The sequence below is a fragment of the Chenopodium album genome, chromosome 27 (genome assembly GCF_948465745.1).
Source record: "Chenopodium album chromosome 27, dcCheAlbu1.1, whole genome shotgun sequence".
Lineage (NCBI taxonomy): Eukaryota > Viridiplantae > Streptophyta > Magnoliopsida > Caryophyllales > Amaranthaceae > Chenopodium > Chenopodium album.
This window is the reverse complement of record NC_137860.1, coordinates 25,276,416-25,299,875: the sequence shown is the minus strand read 5'-3', so window position 1 is coordinate 25,299,875 and position 23,460 is coordinate 25,276,416. Positions and strand designations below refer to the sequence as shown.

Sequence of the window (23,460 nt, the reverse complement as noted above, 5' to 3'; positions counted from 1 at the left end):
AAATGTTGTATAAGCAGTTAAGTAAATGTATGTTACTCGTATTTACAAGTAAAAAAAAATAGCAATATACTAATTTGTGATATCATTTTGTATTCAAGTAACAAATCAACTACAGATTATCAGCTAATTATACTCAATAATTTTACACAATTACTCGTAACATATACAATTAGTTAACCAAAAATTTGAGTAATCATTCAATTAAATCAGCTCTTAACAACCAATTATCCGCAATAACTAAATACGTCGTTTGTCACTTGTATCGCTCATACCTGTGCAAAAAGAGAATTAACTCCAAGAACCTATTCCACAAGTAAAGTTGAAAATACACTTTTCCAATCCAAATAAAAAAATCACCTCAATAAAATTATAAAACTACTTTACACACTAGCTAAAGCACATGCTAAAATATGATTAATATAATAATAACCCTATAAAATCATGAGTTTAAGGAAAACCATAAAAAGACCAATCTCCTCATAGCAGTTGACACATGTCTTCCACAACTTCCCAATCACAAAACAAAGCTTGCAATTGAAGCCATAATTAAAAATTATATCCAAATTATTCCCTCTTAATACTTTATTTAACCTAATTTAGTAACAATCTAGAAGGTAATTAATCTTGGGCGGTTTAGTTATAAGTTCACACTCTATTTGTAGCTATTTTCAGTCGGCCACTAGTCGGGTGGTCAGTTTCACGCGAAAACACTGTCAAAGATAACAACAAAGTACTTCACATACATATTATTTACATTCACATATAACACTTCATAATAATCAAATTCTCTAGAATTTAAACACTCCCCAAATACCTTCATCCTTTTTTGCTTTCTATTAATTTTCTCCCTCTTCTATTTTCTCCGGTGGTGTGGATCGTAAGGATTAGAACTTCGGGTTAAGTTCGGGTTGTTAGTTTTTTCAACCCGTTTGTCGGGTTTTAGATTTGAATTAGAAGAAAAGGGTTGGTTTGTTGTGTTCGGTGTGATCTGAATTATAGAAGATTGTGTTTTGAAAAGAAAAAAAGGGTGTTGTTTTTAGAAGTAGAAAACAACTTTTTTGTCCAATTTTGGGTTACCCCTTTTTTGCCACTTCACAATAGTATTGAAGATCTTTTTTGGGTTCTTTTTAAATTGACTCAGATTTTTCCCAATATTAATCAGACATATTTACAAATGCAAGATCCATCAGTTGCAGCAGCAGCAGCAGCAGCAGCATTTCCACAGTTGAAAGCGCCACAATTTCCTGAACAAGAGCAGCTCAAATGCCCACGTTGCGACTCGAACAACACCAAATTCTGCTACTACAACAACTATAATTTATCTCAACCTCGCCATTTTTGCAAGAGCTGCAAGAGGTACTGGACGAAAGGCGGCTCGCTGAGGAACATACCCGTTGGGGGCGGAAGTCGTAAGAACACTAAACGCGTCTCATCGAAACGATCTTCTTCTACGACTTCCACCCCATCGGCTGCTCAGACCCAGTCGATGTCGTCGGGTCTGAGGCCGGAGCCCAAACCCATCTCGACGTTCACCCCAGAAGTAGTCGAGACAGGTTTGCGCTTGCCAGCACCAGCAGGGGGTGCGGTAGGGAGCTTCACCTCCCTGCTGGGGCTGGCTTCAGAGGGTCAATTCAGTAACCTCTTCTTAGAGGGTCTAGCCCCAAATGGTCTGAAGTTGGGTCAAGGTGATGGGTCAAGCCGAAACCCGGGTTCGGAACTATTTCATGGAAATGGAGGTTCAACATCAGAAGGTTTATTCATGGGTGGACTTCAAACTGGGGGTGATCAATCTTGTAATTGGAGCACTACTAATGGTTGGCCTGATCTTGCTATTTACACTCCAGGTTCTAAATTTCAGTAAAATAATTTTCTATTTTGGGTGGTTTTTTTAATTTAATTATAGAAAGAAGATGATTTTTCCTTTGGTTTTTTGGGTTTTGATTAATCATCTAAATTAGAGGGAGTTAATTAAAAATTCCTTATTAAGAATTGCTGTTGTGTAAGGTGGATTTAACTGCAATTTTCTGATATATACTAGAAGGTTATGACATCTTATTTTTAAATATATGAGACAAAACATTGGAATGATACATATTCTATCTATGTAATGGGTAAATGTTCTCTTGATTTCTGTGTGTTGTCATGAATATATACTTGTGTTATTCTTATTCTTCACATTTTTGTGATTGAAATTATTATTTCACCTCTTTTCTCTAGAAGGGGTTCCCTCATTCTTAAGCAATTGCAGATTTCAGAAACAATCTTTTCTGTTCAACAGGATTTTTATCATAATGGTCATTGTTTATTATCTATGTTACTTAGACACGTGTACACGGTGTTGATCATTATGATTTATGCAACTCTACCACGGAACCTTGATGCAGGTGCGGGGACACGACATTTATGAAACATATTTCTCTCTATTCTTCTTCGTTTTCACATTATTGATGTATATACTTGTATTTAGGATTCACTTATTTGCTTAGAGTAAAAATTATATACGAGTATTTTTGTTGGAGCGTTGAATATGGAAACTTAAACAGAAGAGTCGAAGTAACGTAGATAATTGTAGTAGATAGTGAGGCAATCATTGATGAATGTAATCAATTTCATTCATCAGTTGGATGTTTGTATTTAATTGATATGATTTGGGATTGGTGTTTATTATGTAGGCATAATGTATGTTGTTGGATGTTGCATATTTGTAAAATCCAGTCTATATGCATGAATGGCGTTGTATGGCAGTCGAGTTGTTGAGGTGGGATGTATAAATATGGAATTTGACAATTTTGGTGGTTTGTGAATTTAGAATTGTTGATAAATTCTATACTTTGAATTGTTTATCTTTTTGTCTGAAGAGGGCTAGACAAAATTCCCAACTTGTATCTTCCTTGGATATTATTGTTTCTAACGAGTACAATATTTTTTGAATCGGGTTATTAGCAACATTAATAAGTCTTATATAAGGTTCCGTTCTCTTCACCTTATTTTGCTGAACTGAAATTATTTTTAATGAATAGAAATTATTTTTGTTGAACTTAAATTATTTTTACTGTACTTAAATTAATTTTACTGAACTGAAATTATTTTTGTTGACTCCATGTTATATTTCTTATTTGAAGTTACTGATTTTTACTGAACTTAAATTATTTTTACTGAACTGAACTTATTTTTACTGAACTGAAATTATTTTTGCTGAACTAAACTTATTTTTATTGAAACTGAAATTATTTTTACTTAATATTATTTTTTTAAGGTGAAAAGAACAGGGCCTAAGACTAGATTGTTGTTGTAATGAATTCATTTTATTTTGATGTATAAATGTGCAATTTCTAATGAGTACATGCTATGAAGGCTAATATGATTAACCTAATACTTGTATATTATTAGTGTTTTTTTAAGGGTAAAATTTATGTTAGGAAAATAGTAATTTTTGTAGTATGCAAGGGTAATAACTTTAAAATATACAAAGTAGTAGTAATTTTAACCCGTCTTACTATAAGTTAATAAAGATCCACCTTAATCAAGAATTTGTGTTACCACATTAACCTTTTTTTTTAACTGTTTATGAATAATGCAATACTTTCTTACTGATGTCATTCTTTAAAAATGACACCACAATTTGCTGATGTGGCAAAATCTGATTGTCTTATATTTAGTATTTTTATTTTCATTTTGAATTATTTTTAATGTCCATAATGTATTAAAATTGTATTTATTTATGTATTCTTTTTATTACATGTATTTTCTTAAGAAATACATAATTATAAATTATGAAAATATATCTTTATAATATTAATTAATTTTCGAAGTTATAATTATAACTAAAAATCAAAAAAGTTAAAAGTGTTCATCATTGTTCATAATTATTCATCAATGTTCATCAATTATGTTATAGATTAGCCCCCCATTTCCTTAGCCCCCCATTTCCTTAATCAATGTTAGTTTTTGATAAATTCGTAAACCCGAACTAAAATCGGGATAAAAATTCAAAAATTAATTGTGTTTTTGCATTTTGTTTTTGATTTTAGGTTTTTGTTCATACAAAATACTCAACAACAATCTCATTTATAAGTGTTTGTAAAGGACAAATTCCGCTTTGAATGGTTCAAAAATATGATTTATGTGGACTCAAATTGTGCATTTTTGTCAAATTAAAGAACAAGTATCAAGTTTGTAGAAGATGAAGTGATCGGATTTTTTTTTTTGTTCGCAACCCCTGTTTGATTCAATAAATGCAATTAAGTTTTCTCGAACTTGTTTGTGGGTTAGGTAATTACCTAACCAAATATAGGTAATTACCTAACCACAAAACAAATTTTTAAAATCGCAAATCTCGATTCTAGATCAAACTGGTTTTTGAAAAACAAAAAATCGAACTCTAAATCGCAGAGCATACCTCGTTAACCATTAATCGTTAAAAATATTGAATGATATGTGTTTAGATCATCATAATACATGCTCCTAAGGCTAGTTTCATCCTCAAAACTATCAAATAACATGATTTTTACACAAATCAAAATTATCAATCGAACCCTAAAACGAAATTTGTATCAGATCATGGAAGCAGATTTGAAACCTAATAAATCTGATCTTTGGACAGAATTTTGGTTTGAGTTCCGAATAGAATACACAAGATTTTGGGGTACGTAATTAATTAAGATCGTCAATGAAGAACAATGATGAATAATAAAGAACAATAATGATTTTTATTTTCAAAATTTTATTATAATTAAATTTTCAGTAATGATTTTAAAAAGATCAAAATAGTTACGTATTTTTTAAAAATACACGTCTTTACAATTATACGTACATGTATAATACATTTATTTTTAAAAAAATAAACGTCTTTACAATTATACATACATGTATAATACATGGCTTTTAAAAATAAATAAAAAAAGTGACCAATCATAAAATGACACATCACCATGTTATGGTGTCATTTTTCAAGAATAATCGACCTACTACCTCTAGTTTCTTTTTAAGTTATTCGTATTTCACTTTTTCAAAGGTCGTTATTTTTTTAGAGTCCGCAACCTTTTTTTGGACATCTCTTTTATTTATTTAATCTCTTTCACATTTTTTTTCATACAAATATAAAATATCTTATTTATTGTGTTCTTAGCTAGATTACGGAAAAACTTTTCAAGTTAGAATGTGTATCATTAATCAATATACGAAGTATAAAGTTACTAGATTAATCCTAATCATGTTAGAAAACCTCTTACGATATGTATATCCAAAAAATAACTCAAGGGGCTCAAATCAGACATAGAAAACTTAATTTGTAACCGAATCTCTACACGACTTGCATGTCAAAAGATTTAGCCAAGAGAATATCATCAACATAAAGTAGTAAATATGTCATATCGTCACTTTACCAACATAAACCGCATTTTGATAAAAAAAAATTCGCAAACCGATAAAGTGTCTTATGAAGACGACAAACATAAGTGGCCATTCTCCAATCAAAAAAACCTAGAGATTTATGTATATAAACCGTTTCTTGCAAATCACCATGAAATAAAAGACATTCTTGACATTTAACTGATGAATGGACTACTTTTTAGCCATATCTAAACTGAGAATGGTGCATATATTGGCCGGTTTGACCATTGAACTAAAGGTCTTATCACAATCCACACCCACTTCTTACGACCTGCCATCACAAACAAGACGAACTTTGTGCCTTTTAAGGACATTATTAGACTTGCGCTTGTGTTGAATACCGATATGCAATTTACAATATTCACCCCTATAGGCCCAGGTACCATTAGTCCATTACCAAACCTCAAGTCTGCATTATAATCAAAGCACTAAATTGTCATTCATCGCCGCATTCCAATTTGGCTTTTAAGCGTGTTTGTAATTCTTTGAAGTTTGAAAGTTGTGATTTATGAGGAGGTGGGCCCGAAGTTTGAACGTGGAGGTAGCATTTTGAGTTCAACTTAAATATGCCCCATTGAGTGCGGGTTATGCAAGGTGATGGGGGGAGCAGGCCTAGTGGGTTATAGCGGAGGGATACCACGAGCATGCGACGGGGTGTATACAAAGTGGGAGAGGTGGGGCTGTGCGCTGGAGATGGAGGTAGTGAGGTCTGTAGCATGGTAGCAAGAGTGGCGTGGGTAGGCGATCCATGGCTTGCCAGTGGTGTCCTCTGCCTAGCAGGTTAATGATGGTCCGCAGGTGGGCTGCTAGGAGGGGTTGGGCCATTTTGAGTAGGAAGAGCAGTGGGCCGTTGAGGGGTTTTGGGCTTCATGAAGAAATGGGCAATCCTTTAACACACAATTGGTCAAGTTCTTGTAGGAAAAAGTGTGCTCATCAAAAGTGACGTGTTTAGAAAAAATTATTTTATTAGATGATAGATTAAGGCATAGATACCCACGATGCTTCGAAGGATAGACCAAGAGGACACACGGTGTGGAACGTTGAGCTAGTTTGTGCGGAGCAGTAGAGAATCAATCAGGAAAATAAAGACTCCTAAAAACCCGTAATTACATGATGGTTGTTTTCGAACATCAAACATGGCATGAGTGAGGTTTATCGTATTGAGAGCTTTTGCTGGCAAAATGTTTAAGAGGTAGGTTGTGGTCTCAAGAGCATAAACCCAAAACTCGGGTAAAGTGAGGTAAGTTATGTTTGACATTATATATGGTTGCGATTATATGCTCGGCCTTTCCATTTTGAGAATATGTGTGAGGGCCATTTTGAGAAATTTGTGTGAGGGTAAGAGAACCTTAAAAGCCATTACAATATCTAAGCATTGCTTTTTAAAGGAGTCAATCTTAAATTTCTCGACCATGATCACTTTGAAAAGATTTAATAGGTCTCACAAATTGAGTTTGCACATATTAACAAAAAATTACCAAAGTTGAAAAAGCATGAGATTTATATGCAAGAGGTACAATTCACACAAAATGAGTTAAATAATTAACGTAACCAAATAATAAATAATTATCTATGACCATTAGAATTCTGAATAGGAGATGTCCATAAATCGACATGAATAATATCAAAAGTACTAGTATAACTTATGGAAGTGTAAAAAGGTTATCTAACATGTTTCCTTAATTACTGTAATTGTAAAAGGTGGAGGAAAGCTCCTTATTACAATCAATGAAATTGTTGCTCCTTAGTAAAGAACTAGCGGCTGGTCAAAAAAAAAAAAAGTAAAGAACTAGCGTATAAAATTCATTTTGATGAACCTGCCTTTAATGCTCTGCTTGAAGGACCGTGTTCATGTTACAAAGAAAAAAAAAGTGAGGAAAATCTTCAGGTTCGAAGAAATGTGGTTACGTGATGAAAGTGTTGCGGGTATTGTCGAGGACGCTTGGGAAGTAGGTGATAAGGTGGAGGCAAATCTGAAACGCTCAGCGAGATTGCTTGGCTCGTGGAGCAAAAATACCTTTGGAAATTTTGGAAGGGAGATGGCAGATTGTAAACAACAAATGTCCAGGTTGATGGAAGCCGATCAAACTCATGAAGTTATTTGCCAGATGCGTGTCATTGATGAAAGAATGGATGAATTAGAAGAGCGTGAAGAGAGATATTGGAAGCAGAGAAGCCGTCAAGAATGGCTAAAGGGAGGTGATAAAAATACAAAATTCTTCCATGCCAAGGCTAAATAACGGGTGAAACGTAACAACATCGACACTTTGTATGATGAAGCTGGTAATTGTTATGATGATGGAGATCAGATTGCTGAGGTATTGGTGAGGCATTTTGATAATCTTTTTGAGACAACAAACTCGGTGGAAACTGCTCCTGTAATCGACAAAGTCAATCCCATGGTTTCGGATACTATGAAAAATATGCTTGAAGCCCCTTTCAAAGGTGAGGAAGTGATAGAAGCCATCAAACATATGCACCCAACGAAAGCTCCTGGCCCCGATGGTATGTGTGCTCTCTTCTACCAAAAATTCTGGAATATTATTGGTCATGATGTAATTGAGCGGGTGCTGAATATTTTGAACAATGGTGAAGAAATTGGCTCTATAAATCAGACTTACATTGCTCTCATCCCGAAAAAAAAAATCTGTAAGTCTCCTGTTGATTTTAGACCAATTAGCTTGTGTAATGTCATTTACAAGATAGTGGCTAAGGTGCTTGCTAATAGACTTAAAAAAGCTCTTCCCGACATTATTCACGAATCGCATAGTGGCTTTGTCCCTGGGAGGCTCATAACTGACAATATCCTTGTAGCGTATGAATGTTTTCACTTTTTGAGGAAAAAGAAAAAGGGGAAGAAGGGCTACTTGGGGTTAAAGCTTGACATGAGTAAAGCTTATGACCGAGTCGAATGGGTGTTTCTAGAGAAAATGATGATCAAATTGGGCTTCCCCGAATGCTTTGTGTTGTCTATTATGGCTTGTGTTCGTACTGCTACATTCTCAATTCTCGTTAATGGTCAACCCTCGAGAGAATTTTGCCCGTCCAGAGGTCTCAGGCAGGGGGACCCCCTCTCCCCCTTCCTGTTTATTATTTGTGCTGAAGGTCTTTCAACCTTAATGAGAGATGCGGAGAATAGAAAGCTTATTCATGGAATAAAAATCGGGAAACAGGTTGAGCCCATATCCCACTTGTTTTTTGCGGATGATAGCCTTTTGTTTGTGAGGGCTAATGATGATGAGGTGGATAATGTGTTGGATATCCTTTCTACCTATGAAACTGCTTCGGGACAGAAATTGAATATGGAGAAATCCGAAGTCTCTTTTAGCCGAAATATTGAGCCAGAAAAGCAAAATATCCTTCAATTGAAGTTATCTTTTAAGGCCGTCGAGGGACATGAAAAATATCTTGGGTTACCTACGTACCTTGGTAGCTCGAAGAAACGGGTGTTTTCTATCATTCAAGATCGGGTCTGGAAAAATTTGAAAGGTTGGAAGGAAGGGTTTTTATCTCAAGCGGGAAGAGAAATTCTCATAAAAGCAGTGGCACAAGCGATCCCTACTTACGCTATGCAATGCTTTAAAATTCCTGTTAGGATATTAAATGAAATTGAAAGACTTTGTAGAAACTTTTTCTGGGGTCAACGAAAAGATGAACGCAAATTGGCGTGGGTTGCCTGGGAGAAGACGTATGTGTCTAAAAATCAGGGGGGTTTGGGGATGAGAAACCTGAAAACTTTTAACAAAGCTATGCTCGCTAAACAAGCGTGGTGAATTATGAACAATACCCCTTCTTTAATGGTTAAAATTTTGAAGCAAAAGTACTTCCCAAAAGGTGATTTTCTGTCTGCCAACTTAAGCTCCAATTCAAGTTTCACATGGAGATCAATTTTGTCAGCTAGGGACCTTATCACTAGGGTTCTCGCAAGACTATTGGGAATGGTTCTTCTACTGATATTTGGAATGAACCTTGGATTCCATCGCTCCCTGGATTTCGACCTCTTCCTATGCAATCTCGTGCTGATAATAAGCCTTCTGTTGTGAGTGAATTAATTTGCGATGGGGAATGGAGAGCTGACCTTCTTAGCTCTCATTTTCTTGATTAGGAGGTGGAGGAAATTCTTAAAATTCCTATTGCTAGGTATGGTGGGGATGATGTGTGGACTTGGCACTTTACTAAGAATGGTGAATTCTCAGTGCGAAGTGCTTATCATGTGGAGCTGAAGGCATCTCTTGAGTCTCGTGCTTCTTCTTCTGAGTCTGATAATCCGACTGTTTGGAACAGGTTGTGGAAGGCTAACATACCCCCAAAAATCAAACTTTTTGGGTGGCGTGTTCTTCATGAAAGTATTGCAGTCCGTAGCTCCCTCTCTATGCGTGGTATGTGTGTTGACACTACTTGTCCTTGCTGTGGGACTGAACCTGAAACCATTCTGCATTCTCTGTTCCTGTGTCAGGAAGCAAGGTTGGTGTGGTATGCTTCCCCGCTCCGTTTAGACACCTCTCCTTTGGCTTCGAATTCCCTACTTGATCTGTTCTTTTCCCTTGCTGCTAAGTTCAAAGAGAAATTTTGGTGGGACTTGTTTTGGTGTTTACTCTGGGGCATTTGGCTGAAGAGAAATGAATTTCTCTTTGAGAATAGATCAATCCTGATTGAAGATGTCATCCTGAAAGCGTCAGGTCTGGAGGGTGAGTTTACTAAGGCAAATGAGGTCCTTGCGTCTTGTGTGGGCATCTCTACGAGCTGTAGCCACACCTGGTCCCCTCCTGCTTTGGGTGTGTAAAAAGTGAATACTGATGCTGCTTGTTTTGCGGATAATAAGGTGGGTATTGGAGCTATTATGAGGGATTGGTTGGGTGATGTTATGGTGTCAACTTGCTGTTTGGTGAAGGGTTCATTTGACATTGAAATTGCGGAGGCGAGGGCTGCGAGACATGGTTTAACTATTGCTCTAGAAGCAGGTCTACAACACATCATTCTGGAAGTTGACTGCTTGAATTTGTATCATAAGATCAAAAGGGGCACTCGAGTGAAGTCTGCTGTGGGTACTGTCATTGGCGACATTTTTCAGCTTGTAAATTGCTGTTCTTCCTTTGTTGTCAGTCATGTGGGAAGGAAGGGGAATGGGGCTGCCCATAAATTAGCAAATATAAGTAGAGTTTTTAGTGACTTAAGGGTGTGGTTTGAAGAGGTCCCCCCTTGTGTCACTAATGTTGTTGCTCTTGATGTACCTTGATTTGGTTTTCCCTTAATAAAGCTGCTGTGGTGTTTGTGTGTAAAAAAAAAAAAGGTAGTTGTATAAAAAGTTTCATATCTAAATTATTCTTTTTTTGCCATACATTTTCACACTATTAATTTTACACGCATCATTAATTGATTCACGCAGGCACGCAGCTATAATTTTTATAAATTTTAAAATGCGTGATAAATCATGTGTAAATTGAATATTAGCCTTTGTATTAATGATCAAACTAAGATCTTAGTTATATTCGTGCATTACACGAGATGTAAACTACTTGTATTTTCCCTTACGAAAAAAAACACAATAGAAAAATATTCCTCTTATGTTACATTTTTTTTTTTGTTCGTTTTGTTTTATGTTTTTTTTACCTCTTTGAAGCCTTTTTCACGTTTGCGCTGGATCGCTGCACCCCTCTCTCTCTCCTCCATTGAAGCGTACTCTGAATCCTCCATTGAAGCACCTTCCGAGCTTTCTCTCCGCCATTGAAGCAGCTTCTTAGGTAATATGTTTTCTACATTAATCATCGGATTTATTTTTCACAATCTAGTGTTAATCGTTAATGTAATTGTCATTACTAGTTAATTTAGGGTTCTTCTTTGGTGGATTATTGAACTATTAGTTATAATTACTGATTTACTGAAGTTATGAATGATTATATAATGATCGACTTTGTTGCTAAGGCATTTGCAGTTCATTTTCTTAAGCGAGAAGAATTGAACGTGATTAATGTTGCAAATCATCGTTTTTCATTCAATAATATGTGTGATGAAAAATGTAAATGTATGTTAATTTTCTTGATTGTTTGATTTAAATGTTCAATGCTAATGTGATTGATGGGTTAGAAAAGGAAAGTTCTGGATTGATTGGTGAAAATCTTGGATTTATGATGGATATAGACTAGTTTTTGCTGTTAGGGTTTTTGAGAACTAAGGGATTGTAATGATTTTTGTAGGGGTGTAATGTGCTGAGTTGTTTAAGCGAACGACAATTGACTTCGGCATTTTGGTTTACATCTTTCTTGGAAGTGTCCCTCCAATAGCATTTTGAAACAGTAAATTCTCTTCTAATCTAGTATTACACTTCGTATCACTTGTTTCATTTTAGCAATCTTATAGTGATTTCCTAGTACCGGGGTTGACTAATTCGAATACGAAATATTAGTTAATCATTGAACTGAGGATTTGATAAGATTGTGAAAAATGTATGTAAAGAGATATATTTTGGAATCTGAGCAATGGCAATCTTAACAGTAGGTTAAAATTTTGAATTCAATTACTTATTCTTGATATTTTTAATGATTTTGTTTTTTCTCCACCCTTCTGAAAATTGTGGATACGCCCTTGGCATTTTTCTTTCAGGTAGCAAAGACTGATTGGATCTTCAAATGTATAAATTTGTACATGATATGATAGAATGCCAATAGCCTTCATTTGATTACTTTGGTTGACTTGTGAGAGTGATAACGTTTCAAAGCTTCTGATTCTTCCATGGAACCTTTCTTGACATCCAGTGGTATTCCAGAGGCATGGCATATCATTGTAGCAATATATTTCGCTGTTTTCTTCGTTGGTGCAAGATTCGTCTTTGACAAATTCATTTTCCGTGTAAGTATCTCTCAGTTTCCTTTCTATTATTCCATTGAATACACCTCTGCATTTTTTTTCCTTATATTGTTACTTAATTTCTTTCTTTCTTAGTACTAATTTTAAGATGGGTTGTTCAAAAAAAAATTTTAAAGATGGGTGATGCATTTTCTCTTATAATTTTTTATATGTAACTCAATGATTTCCGTATCTTATTTGTTAAGCGCAACAGTGTTCTGTCTGTAAGAATGGAATTAAGCATCTGATGAATATGCGTATTGCTCTGTCATTGTTTGCTTTGACTTAGAATGAGCTGGAATGTTATGCTTTGACTTAGAATGTTCTTGTAATATCAGTAGTTGCCTATATTACCACTCGGAGGTGTGATTCACCTCAATGAGGTTACATGAATTTCATAATGAAGGCCTGTTAGGAGATGTTGGAGTAGGATGTACTTAGATAACCGAGTCTACCACCTCAATATTAGCCATAGAAATCCATCAGAAAATTTTCTTATAAATTAATTGACTATCAACTAAATGGTCGTGTTTTGATGTTTGGTTACCTATTATTCCATGTTTTTATTTATACAACTTCAATATAAATTGCGTAGGATGTACTTAGATAACCGAGTCTACCACCTCAATAGGGACCTAAGATAACAGGTATATATTCTTGATGATCTGTGGTATATATGAGATGTTTATGGTTGTAGATATAGTATCAACTAGGAAGAGACCTAGCCATATGTAATTATTACTGTATGAGTTAAGAGTTCTCTTTGACCAGCTTGAAGTTTGTAGCATATAGCAGTTTTTGCGGTAGAAGCCATGTCGTGTAATGAATTAATGATAGTTTATCATTTCTCTTCAGTACATAGTATAGGAGAGTACAGGTGGTAAAATTTTATTGAGTACAAATGAACAAAGAAAGACAGTGGGTTTTTTTCATTTATTGTTTTTCATAATTGGGGACCATAATGTTTAAAAGGAGTATCAGAATAAGATGAAGGGATTTACATTAAGTGGACTCATCCCAAAGGAGTAAGGAGAAGTATTTTGTGAGACAAAGATTTAACAAAAGAAAGAGAAACGAGAGTTGAGAAAACTTTGTTTAAATTGTATTACATCTCTTAGGTATGTGTGAATTACTCTGCCCATGTCTGACATTTTTACTTATTGAATGAGATTCAATCCTCAAATTTGATTTCCATTGGCCCACCTATTCCAGATTTCTAAACAATACATGTGGAAATTCTTTTCACATAACAGCAAGGAAAAACTTTGTTTGATTATAACAATAAAAAAAGATGGTTTGATTGGTTGTGTAGAATTAACAGATGTAAAAGTTAAATGGAAATATAAATAATAAAAAAAAAAAAACTCTAAAGCTTCCTTGTGTGGTGTAAAGTACTTCAATCTTCATTTTCTCAGCATAAATAAGAATCTTCAAGCTATTTGATTCATTTTGTCTTAATTTCTTTAACTACTCTGGGATTGCAATGATAGGTATTCCACTTCAACTAAAGAGTGTTTGACATCATTTTTTAATTTTTTTTTTAATTTTTTATTTTAGAGGCTATCCATATGGTTATTGAGTTTGAGTAAGAGAGCTGCTCCATTGAAGTTTGATGAGGCTACCAAAGCAAAAATCGCAAAGTGCTCTGAGTCATTATGGAAGCTGACTTACTATGCCACAATGGAGGCATCAATTCTTTGCATGATCTTTTATGAACCATGGTTCAGAGATTCGAAGGAGTATTTCAAAGAATGGCCGAATCAAGAGCTTAAGTGAGTAAATACTTTTCTTTGAGTAGTAACCTCTATATCTGCTTTGACATACTTGCATTTAAAAGTTGTATAATAAGTGGATAATGTCTTCTTTACGTTTTTATATTATTTCTTTTCACATTACTAAGACAAATTCATGAATTGTATCTGTGGTTACTTGTGTATTATTATTGTGATTATGTGGTATCTAGGATTTAACCTCTTTTTTCTCTATCTTTTGAGACAAGGCAACACAATGTATTTATCGCTCATGATATAAGCTTTGACATTTTGACGAGGAGAGGGCATATTTGTTGTGTGTATTTCTTTTCCAGTTATTTTAGTGGAGTAGTTGAAAAGACTTGTTTTCATATTTGGCAATATCATTTTGGATTGAATAATAGGTAGAACACATGTATTCTTATTGCACAGGATCAAGAACCTGAGCTTGCTAACTATGCCTTGGGAAATTTGTTCTATTCTGAAGTGGCTGCTGTGTCTTTTTCTGGGTAAAATTTCCTTGGTAATGCTTAAAATTACATAGCTATGTCATACAGATTAGTGTTAAAATAGTTCCTGAGTATTCTACAGTTTTGGTATCCTACTAGGCTACTACATTTGTCCATTTAGTGGGGAAATAATATTTGGAAAAAAGAGACCCGTACTCAGTTACCTGACCCACATCCGAACAGAACCTGAAGCTGCATTAACCTAAAATGATCCAAAAATTAATATGCCTAATATTGATTAATTTATCATAATAAGCTAATTGCCGATAAACTTGAATATGATCTGCTTCGAACATGCCTAAGCCCATCCGCACTAAAATGAATAATTTAGCTGAAAATTACTGATCAAATCCAATCATAACAACTCGATTCTCACCTCTACCAGCAACAAGTGTCTTTTGTTGGCATGTTGGCAATTACTTTATGAGGCATTTTTGTCCTTAAAAGTTCAATATTCATGAATAATAAAATTTGCTCCTATGATAATGCATTGTACTTAATAATACTGAATACTCCAATGTGAATTAAATTTTGGTCCATCTTTTGTGATACAATTCTTTTTGTTCAGGGTGACATATTGTCTATATGATGTACTTTCTTAAAACCTTAAGGAAAGAGAATCAGTATTTTGGGGTAATCCATTTGCAACATCAATAAAATGCTTGAAATTTGATTGATGCCTGTATGTGTTGGCTTGCACTTTTATAAGGGCATGCTTTGACATGAGGGTTTGATTGCATAGCTAGATCAAGCTGCTCTAGGATTTGGGGTCTATGTGTGATTCTTAATATCATTTTGATGCAACTCACATGAGTTATCTCACTCTTTTAAATTTGGTTGGCTCACTTGGTTTTTTTGTTTGCTCCAGAATTTCTTTGAAACTATTCTATATGTGCCAATGCGGGTTCTACATCTATAGCATTGCTGCCCTTCTTACATGGGAAACTCGAAGGAAGGATTTTGCAGTAATGATGTCTCATCATATAATCACTGTTCTTCTTATAAGCTGCTCATATATGACAAGGTATTGGCTCAAATATTTTTCAATAATTTTGTTTGATGCTATGTTATATGTAGATGTATACGTTTATTACGGACGTGATTGGTCAATGATAGCTTATTTGAGAAGCATAATATCTATTTGGAGAATCATTTCAAATAATGCAGTTCTGCACATCTTTGTACTTATCTTTTTTTGGAAAGTTTCAGGATTGAAAAGTTACTTGGAAAGAATATCTGGAAAAAGAAGTTACTTGTTCTCGTTGATTGTCTTTACCGTGAGGATAGTATTTGTTAAATATGTGTCCATGCTAGTGTCACTGGAGTGTCACTGGATTTTGCGTCTCAATTTGTAAAGGGGCTTTGAAAACAAAATAGTTGATTACAGTGGTTACTAAATTTTTGCAATGATGATTGCGAATTGAGCTCAAGTCATCTTCTGATTCGTAGGAAGGGCTTTTAGGCACAACTGTGCTACTGAAAAGGATTTTGACTGTGATTAAGTGTTAACTAGATTTTAGGAATTGGCATTGATTATTTGAAGTGAAGACGTATTGATAGGTTGCTATTTCTGGTTTTCGTGTGATTTATACTAGTCCATAAAGACCTCCCCCCCCCCCCCCCCCCCTCTTTTCAACTTGGGTTTAGGACCTTTAGGTAAAAGCCCCTCGAGAGTATTTTGGCCTTCAACCCTCTCGTGCCTGATTTTACCTATTTTTTTTGGGTGTGGCTTGGTTTCCATGCCTTTTTTGGGATAGGTGATGGTTTATTCTTGAAGTTGCCTCTTATGCCTTTTCTTCCACAACAAAGTCTTGGAAAGCATTGGGAAGATTAAATATTGATTAGATTGTTTACCTGTTTTCTGGTGCTCAGGATTGAGGATGGTTTGGAATCATTTTTATGGTATGCATGAAGGGTGATGGCATAAGTTTAATGGTGACTTTATAACAATAACATTGTTCGGAAATTAATATTCTGGATTCCCACTTTTGATCGAATTTCTTTTGGCACTTTGTGATTAAAGATAAAAACATATTACTAGGATAATCCTTTGGGGGAGATTTGCCACCTAGAGAACTAGATCTTTAACTATGTCTTTTGCATCTGTGCTTTGCTTGTATCACATGATTGGGCACCTCTTGGTATCAAGCCTATTATTGGCACACTTAATCTAGCTCTATTATGTCTTTGGTGATAGTGTGGTTCACAACCATGTCAATTGAAGCTTCCTCCCCCCCCCCCCCCCCCCCCCAAGCGATAGGTATTTTTGTTCAAGGATTGGTTTGTATGTTTAGGTTAAGATATTTGGGTCTTCAGTAACCAAAGGCAGGCTCTGTGGTGCACTAGTGCCTTGCTTGATACAAACTCTAAGAGCTTTCACTTGTTGATATGTGATCAGAAAGCATTTAATACTCTTCACTTCTAGTCTGTTTTCCTCTATATTGCACACCCACTATTTTAATTGTACTTTTTCTCACTAGGATTATCTTTTTTTATTGTTTGACTTCCTGCAACTAGTAAGTTGCTTATGTTGCAATCTGAGGTGGACCATAGTGGATAAGAATGATGAAGTAAAATTGCTAGGGGCTTTGAAAAGGCGAGAAAATGCAAGGAAATTTTGTACCTGCCATGTGCTGTTGTGCTGTAGTGACTTGCATTTTCTTATTTTTGTGGATTGGTAGTTTGGGGGTCTGATCATTGCTATAGTACTTGTATGTTTTATCATTTGAGATTATTACCTAATAAAAGGAAGAAAATTGTTTGTTTCAATGTTGATGTATGCAAAAGGTGGCCTTAGCTCAAGCACTTGGGTTGGTAAGATATAATCTAGAACGAGGGGAAGATTATAGGGGAAAACTCAGAGGCTATCAGTTATTATCTTCAATATTGTATGGTTCTTATGAGCTATCATCCTATATTTTTCTTGAAATCGATCCAATAATATCTTTGGGAAAATGCACATGGACTGGGAGTGGTTTCCAATGGGTATTGTGCCCTTACTTAGACAGAGAAGAAGCATCATTGTATGGTTATTTGTTGCATTAGAATTGCTCATATGTTGGTATATGCTTCAGTTACTGTAGGTTAGCTTGAGTAAAAAGCACCTATTTGATATGCATACCTTAGATTGTGGTTAAAGAAATCTTAAAAGGATCTGATTTTATTGCTTATACCAATAATGTTGACCTTCCTTGTAAGGTGCCTATATCTTAAGATGCCTCACAACTAATACTCAGTGTTACCATGTGAAACACATAATACCTAGGTTTGGGAGGAGTGGACGGTAATGGGTCTTAGGATCCGTGTCTTAGTTTTGGGATCATACAAAGAATACTCAGTGTTATAATATGAAACACATGAACTCCAATTCTCAAGGTGGTGCCACCAATGCTCCAGCTATTACCTGAAGGAGTTTGTAGTTGAGTAATGTGTAGTGGGGTAGAGAGAATCTGAGATTTTTTTTTAACTTGGTTCTTAGGGTTTTAGGGTAAGTGAAGTTGATGGGCCTTGACCATTAGGTTTGTACTCTTGTGGACCCTCAATAGAACGGGCCAATGACAGTAACTACGTGAGGGAGGTAATGAGACAATAACACCTGAGCAATGATCTTGGAGTCATCTATATTGATTCTGTTGCCTGTCATCAGTCTCACCAGGAGTATATCTGATATTGTAACTTGTAAGAGTTGTAACTTTCTACTTGTGCTGCTGGAGCTCTTTACCCCAGAGGCCCAGAGTTATATTTGTTACCTTCTTAATGCTGCAATTTAGTGACACACGGCATTTGCTGTTTATTATTAGGCCATTATGCTCACATATGTCTCTATGAAGTGCTCAAGCTGCATCTTGAGTCTCTGATTCATGTCTTAGAATTATTTATTCAATACGAGAGTTAGTTACTGATATTGTTAGCTCAAGTTTTACCGTTTAATATCCCGGTAAAAGAGAATTCAAATTCCATTTTGTGTCAATGTTTTATAGTACTTGGCTGCTTTTTATCCAAGTGGCATTGCTGAGTTTAATAGTTTCTTTTAAAGTCTTAGTTTTGTCTTGAACTCTAGGCTCCCAATTCTGGCATCCTTTTATTAGAAATTGTAATGTTCAAAGTTTATTACAGGGTACCTAAGATACTATTTTCTGCACCCTTAGGAAATTTGAGTGGTAAGAACCTATCTCCAATTATGATTTCTTGTCTATGGCAGAGTCCTCTTCAAAGGTGTTGCTTCTAATTTGTCCTTACCATTGGTTACTTAATTGTAATTATGGCATCTAAAGTAAACTTTTGGCCCATAAAACCGTTATATTTGGATGGAATTTGTCAACTTAATTTTTGAAATAGTAGTTTACCAACAATTTCCTGAAGTAGTAGATTTTTGTTTATTGTGCAGCTTTTTCAGGCTTGGATCAATTGTCTTAGCTCTGCATGATGCAAGTGATGTTTTCATGGAAGCTGCTAAAATTTCCAAATATTCTGACAAAGAGCTTGCAGCAAGCGTGTTCTTTGGTTTATTCGCTCTGTCATGGCTCATGTTGCGGCTAATATTCTTTCCTTTTTGGGTAATTAGAGCTACCAGGTCCGTTCCTTTGTCAATTTCCCTGATCTCAGGTACTTGGTAAATATTTTGTCATTTTGTTTACTTGTTTTCTGATCTTTTCAGCATTGATCTCTGTACGGTCTTGGACCTTTCGGATCCCTATGATAAAGTTCGGTACTATGGCTACAATACCATGTTGATTATGCTGCTTATTTTCCATGTGTACTGGTGGATACTCATATGTTCCATGATAATGCGGCAGCTGAAAAATAAAGGAAAAGTTGGGGAAGATATAAGATCTGGTAACCCTCTCTCTTTCTCCCCTATCCCTAAAGCAATTAATATTATGGACCCCAGGGCTCAGTGCATTATGCTCTTGTTTATTAATATGCTGTTAATTGGGAACAAAAGAACAATTAAAGTTGTAGTCTGAAATGAGTACATTGTTGTAGCGATGGTCATCACTCATCGGTGCTGACTGTAACTTTATGCTTTCAATTTTTTTAGTTCTTAGCAACCTATATCTCAGGTGTAACTTACGTATTTTAATAGCTGTTCCACTTTCCATATGGAGTGTAATTGTATCAGTTGTTCCACTTTCTTTCTAGGGTAATTTTTTCCTCTATTAAAGACTTCTACGCCCCCATCTTTTGGTGGCCGTGAAATTTCTTTCTTTTTCTTTTCCTTGATCGCATAGATCCAAGTCATCCAACTATTTAACCCTGTTTACCTATAATCTACCCTTAACTAACATGCAGAAGCTTTGTAGAACAACAATTAATGAACAGAGGGAGTATTTTGTAGGGAAGTCCTCAATACATGCATTCAGTTCAGATGTGTATTATATTAAATGCTGTGTTACTGTTTATGGACGTATTGTTTTCTTATAAATTTCTTTCACTTGTATCATATTTCTGGGATACCTTTTAAATCATTGGTATACTCGGTGTAACATGATATCTTTTTTAACTGCAGATTCGGAGGATGATGAATAGGTGGAAAATTTTAGTTTTCAGTTAATCCAATTTAGAGATCTTGAAATTCCTGTATACAGAGCATTTGGAAAAATGTAGCACATCTCAAATTGCTCTCGAATCGGCTCCCAGCTTGGATATGGTATGAGATGAAGTGCTTCCATTGGATTAAAATTTTTGCTGTATAAATAGCATGTTGTATGATTGTTATCTCAAGTGTCACATCCTTTACGCAGAACTAGAAACCATATATTGTAAAGTACAGCGATTCATTTTCCATTGTAACTGCCTCTGTACTCGGTAGCTGGTTATGGTGCAGTTAGAGCTACATACTGTCAGATGAAGTATGTGATTAATGAAAAATTTGAATGGTTTCGTTCATGATAACTCATTAATCTTGGACAAGTTTTGGTGTAGTTGGTACTACAAGTATCAACATCGAAGATATCATACTAGTTACTTTTGCTGGATTGGGGATTTTCTCCTGCATATCAACCTTATCTGTGCTACTGGGGTTCTGGTTATGTGGCTTGAGTTTTTAGCTATATACGGTCGATGTCACCTTGATTACATTATCTCTAATAAAACGCCAGCTTATATGGTTTGTATGTTTGAGCACATAATGCCAGAATGTATGGAACTTTCAATCCGGAACCACTGAATTTGACCACAGCAGATTTGGTTCAATAACGATTATACGGGCATACAAATTTGCTTATTTTAACCTTTCATGCCCGTATTATCATCAGAGAGCTATCAATGAAAGCGGTTGACAGAGAAGAGGTTTCTTCAGCTCGAACAGATGCTTTGAAGATTAGGAATAGGTCAGCTTATCTTAATTAATGCTATCAAATAAGACAACCAGCTTAACGGCTCCTTTACCTGCTGATGACTTCACGTAAACAACCCTTTGTCAAATTAAGCAAATGTAAAAATTTCACAATAACACATCGATCAGATTATAAATTGTGCAATGTTATAACCCCAACCAAAACCTTACAACTAGAGTGGCTTATCAGATTTGTTGTATACTTGTATTGCATAGTGTCGTGTCGCGTCATGTCTTGTCATTTAATAAACTTACTAGATTAGTATCCGCGCATTGCACGATGGTGATAAGTAAATTTTTCATATTTCTTTTATATTTTTTGTTGTTGATAACTTTTTTAACATGACTCGGTTCGCGCCCTTTTTTTTTTTTTTTTTTTTTTTTGTAAAATTAAAGTTCGTTTATAAATACAAAAAAAAAAAAAAAGGAAAAAAAGAGTACATTATCCTTTTTTAATGGTTAAATTTTTTTTTGAATCATTTAATGGTTGTAATTTAATGTTACATCATAATATTTATTATAATATACAAAAAGTCAATTCTCATTTACTGAACTGATTGGAGCTGAACTGAACTGAATATTTTATGAGAGAAAAAAAATTAGGAATTGAACTGATTGGAGCGAAACTGAACTGAATTGAAAATAAGCTGAAGAGAACTGGCCCTAAAATGATTGTTAGAAAAAATATATTTAACATTGCTCTAATGAGCTTATACGTTTATAGTGGAAGCACAACAATATTTTGATGTCAAAGTCAAGCTTTAGATTTTTAGTTTCATACCTACTTGATCCTAATTTCTAGCAAGTAAGATGAAAAGGCAAAAAAAAAAAAAAAAAAAAAAAATGATGACATCATATATGAATTTGGAGAGAATTTTTTTAATGAGAGCTTGACACATAAGACAGTTTAGGAATTGATTACATCAGCATGTTATGTTTTAATAATAGTTAATAGATATATCACTACGGTTCAATATAGAAAAATGAAAGTATGGAAACAAAACTAAATCTAATTTTAATTGAATTTATCCATTGGGTTATCAAGGGTGGATACCTCCTAATATTTTGCACATTAGTAAAAGTTGGGTGAAATTGGAGCTTTGTCTTTAGCTAATCAAGGTGTTTCAATTGTCTTTGATTGATTGGTGGTTAGAAGTCTTAGAACTTAGAAGTTTTGGAACCCTACACCTAAACTATTAGGTTTAGGTAGGATTAGAATTATTTTTTGACCTTATGTGTCTCCATTATATTTGGAGTAATGTATTGACCTGTGTGAAACAGTGAAAAAAATGTGTTAATTTGGTGTAGGAAGTTAAGTATACAATTGAAATAACTTGTAATTATATAAATAAATGAGTATCTATCTTCATGCATGTGCGCATTAGTTAGTCTATAATAACACAAATTATAAATATCATGTGTCCCCCTTCCATTCTCTCTCTCTTTTTTTTTAAAAAAAAAGAGAAAAAATATAACCTCGTTTTTAATTCACTATACGTATTTAATGTTTATTGAATGAGATAATTCATATTCCTCGACCTAATACAATTTATAAGTCCATTTCAATGGTTATTCTTTCCTTATAAACTGTTCACTAGTGTGTAGTCCGAGAATTGCACTGGGTTACTACTTTAATTATTAGGAAAAATTGACAAAAATAATTTCAACTTTCTCTCATTCGCCCATAATAATCCCAACTTTGGATTTGTAATACCCCAATAATTCTCCATTTTTCCAAACCATCTAACTTCAATAAAATAGAGGAGAACCATTCACATGTTACCGCCACGTGTTAAAATGTTAAGGCTTTATCAAAGTATCGCAGCGGAAAAATCAAACTTAAATCTTTAGAATAACATAGTTTAGAAAACTAGTCAAAGCTTACAAATTGGAATCGTAAAAGCCCTTATTTAAAACCGAAATAATCAAAATCCAAAACATAAATGAATAGCAAATCATATAAGTTCAACACAAGAATCAAATACTCTCAATCACACCAATCCATTGACAATGCGTATGTTAAATCCTGAACTTCACATCATCAAGCTAATCTGTGCAATACTGCTCCCCAATAATACAAGTGTAATAATTGGATCATCACAGGGTCATTGAAAGGCGAAGGCCATGACCAAAAGAAAACACACATAAAAGCACGCAAACAGCAAAGCTGAGTACATACAAGCTACAACGCACAAAACCTAGCATGCTCAACTAATTAAAGTAAATAAACATACAACACGAATTCATTAATCAAGACTCTACACTTTAACAATTCAATTGACTCAACTTACATACTAATCAATTCCAAACTCTTGACTCTTTATATTCAATTTAATTAATTTAATTTTGAGTAAGCAATAGACAAGGTTGTCCAATCCACCAAATCATTTTGGTCCCAAATGACCATTTAAAATAAAAGTTTAGCACGATGCAAGAATGGGCGCGACTCCATTCTCACAAGTTAGTCTAGGATCCCATCTAACTTTCATTATAAAATAAAATGTAAATACCAAACGAAAAGAGGACATGTTGATTAAACAAGCCTCGAAAAACCACAGGCTACCACCGTGTACCCCAACCCATAATTGTCAATACTCTAGAAGTGCACGCTTTCCAAAGTTTTATTCCT

At 34.7% G+C, this 23,460-nt stretch overlaps 3 protein-coding genes across 4 annotated transcripts; all 3 read left to right on the top strand.

Annotated features, from left to right (window-relative positions):
* Positions 1–515: 515 nt before the first annotated feature.
* Positions 516–2,127, top strand: LOC145620804 (dof zinc finger protein DOF1.7-like). Its single transcript, XM_081675520.1, has one exon. It carries the CDS (start codon positions 1,175–1,177, stop codon positions 1,859–1,861), a length of 687 nt encoding a protein of 228 aa, XP_081531646.1. The 5' UTR covers positions 516–1,174; the 3' UTR covers positions 1,862–2,127.
* Positions 2,128–7,289: 5,162 nt separating this feature from the next.
* LOC145619837 (uncharacterized) lies at positions 7,290–10,627 on the top strand. Its single transcript, XM_081674529.1, has 5 exons — positions 7,290–7,590; positions 7,672–9,083; positions 9,308–9,430; positions 9,497–10,102; positions 10,214–10,627. Exons 1-5 carry the CDS (start codon positions 7,290–7,292, stop codon positions 10,625–10,627), a joined length of 2,856 nt encoding a protein of 951 aa, XP_081530655.1.
* Positions 10,628–10,940: 313 nt separating this feature from the next.
* On the top strand, positions 10,941–20,411 carry LOC145620778 (ceramide synthase LOH2-like). 2 transcript variants are annotated; one of them, XM_081675488.1, is made up of 8 exons: positions 10,941–11,132; positions 11,586–11,684; positions 11,992–12,237; positions 13,792–14,006; positions 15,363–15,518; positions 18,882–19,067; positions 19,152–19,330; positions 20,004–20,411. In XM_081675488.1, exons 3-8 carry the CDS (start codon positions 12,121–12,123, stop codon positions 20,021–20,023), a joined length of 873 nt encoding a protein of 290 aa, XP_081531614.1. In that variant the 5' UTR covers positions 10,941–11,132; positions 11,586–11,684; positions 11,992–12,120; the 3' UTR covers positions 20,024–20,411. The 2 variants fall into 2 exon arrangements, with proteins under 2 accessions (XP_081531614.1, XP_081531615.1); XM_081675489.1 differs by lacking the exon at positions 11,586–11,684.
* Positions 20,412–23,460: the final 3,049 nt, after the last annotated feature.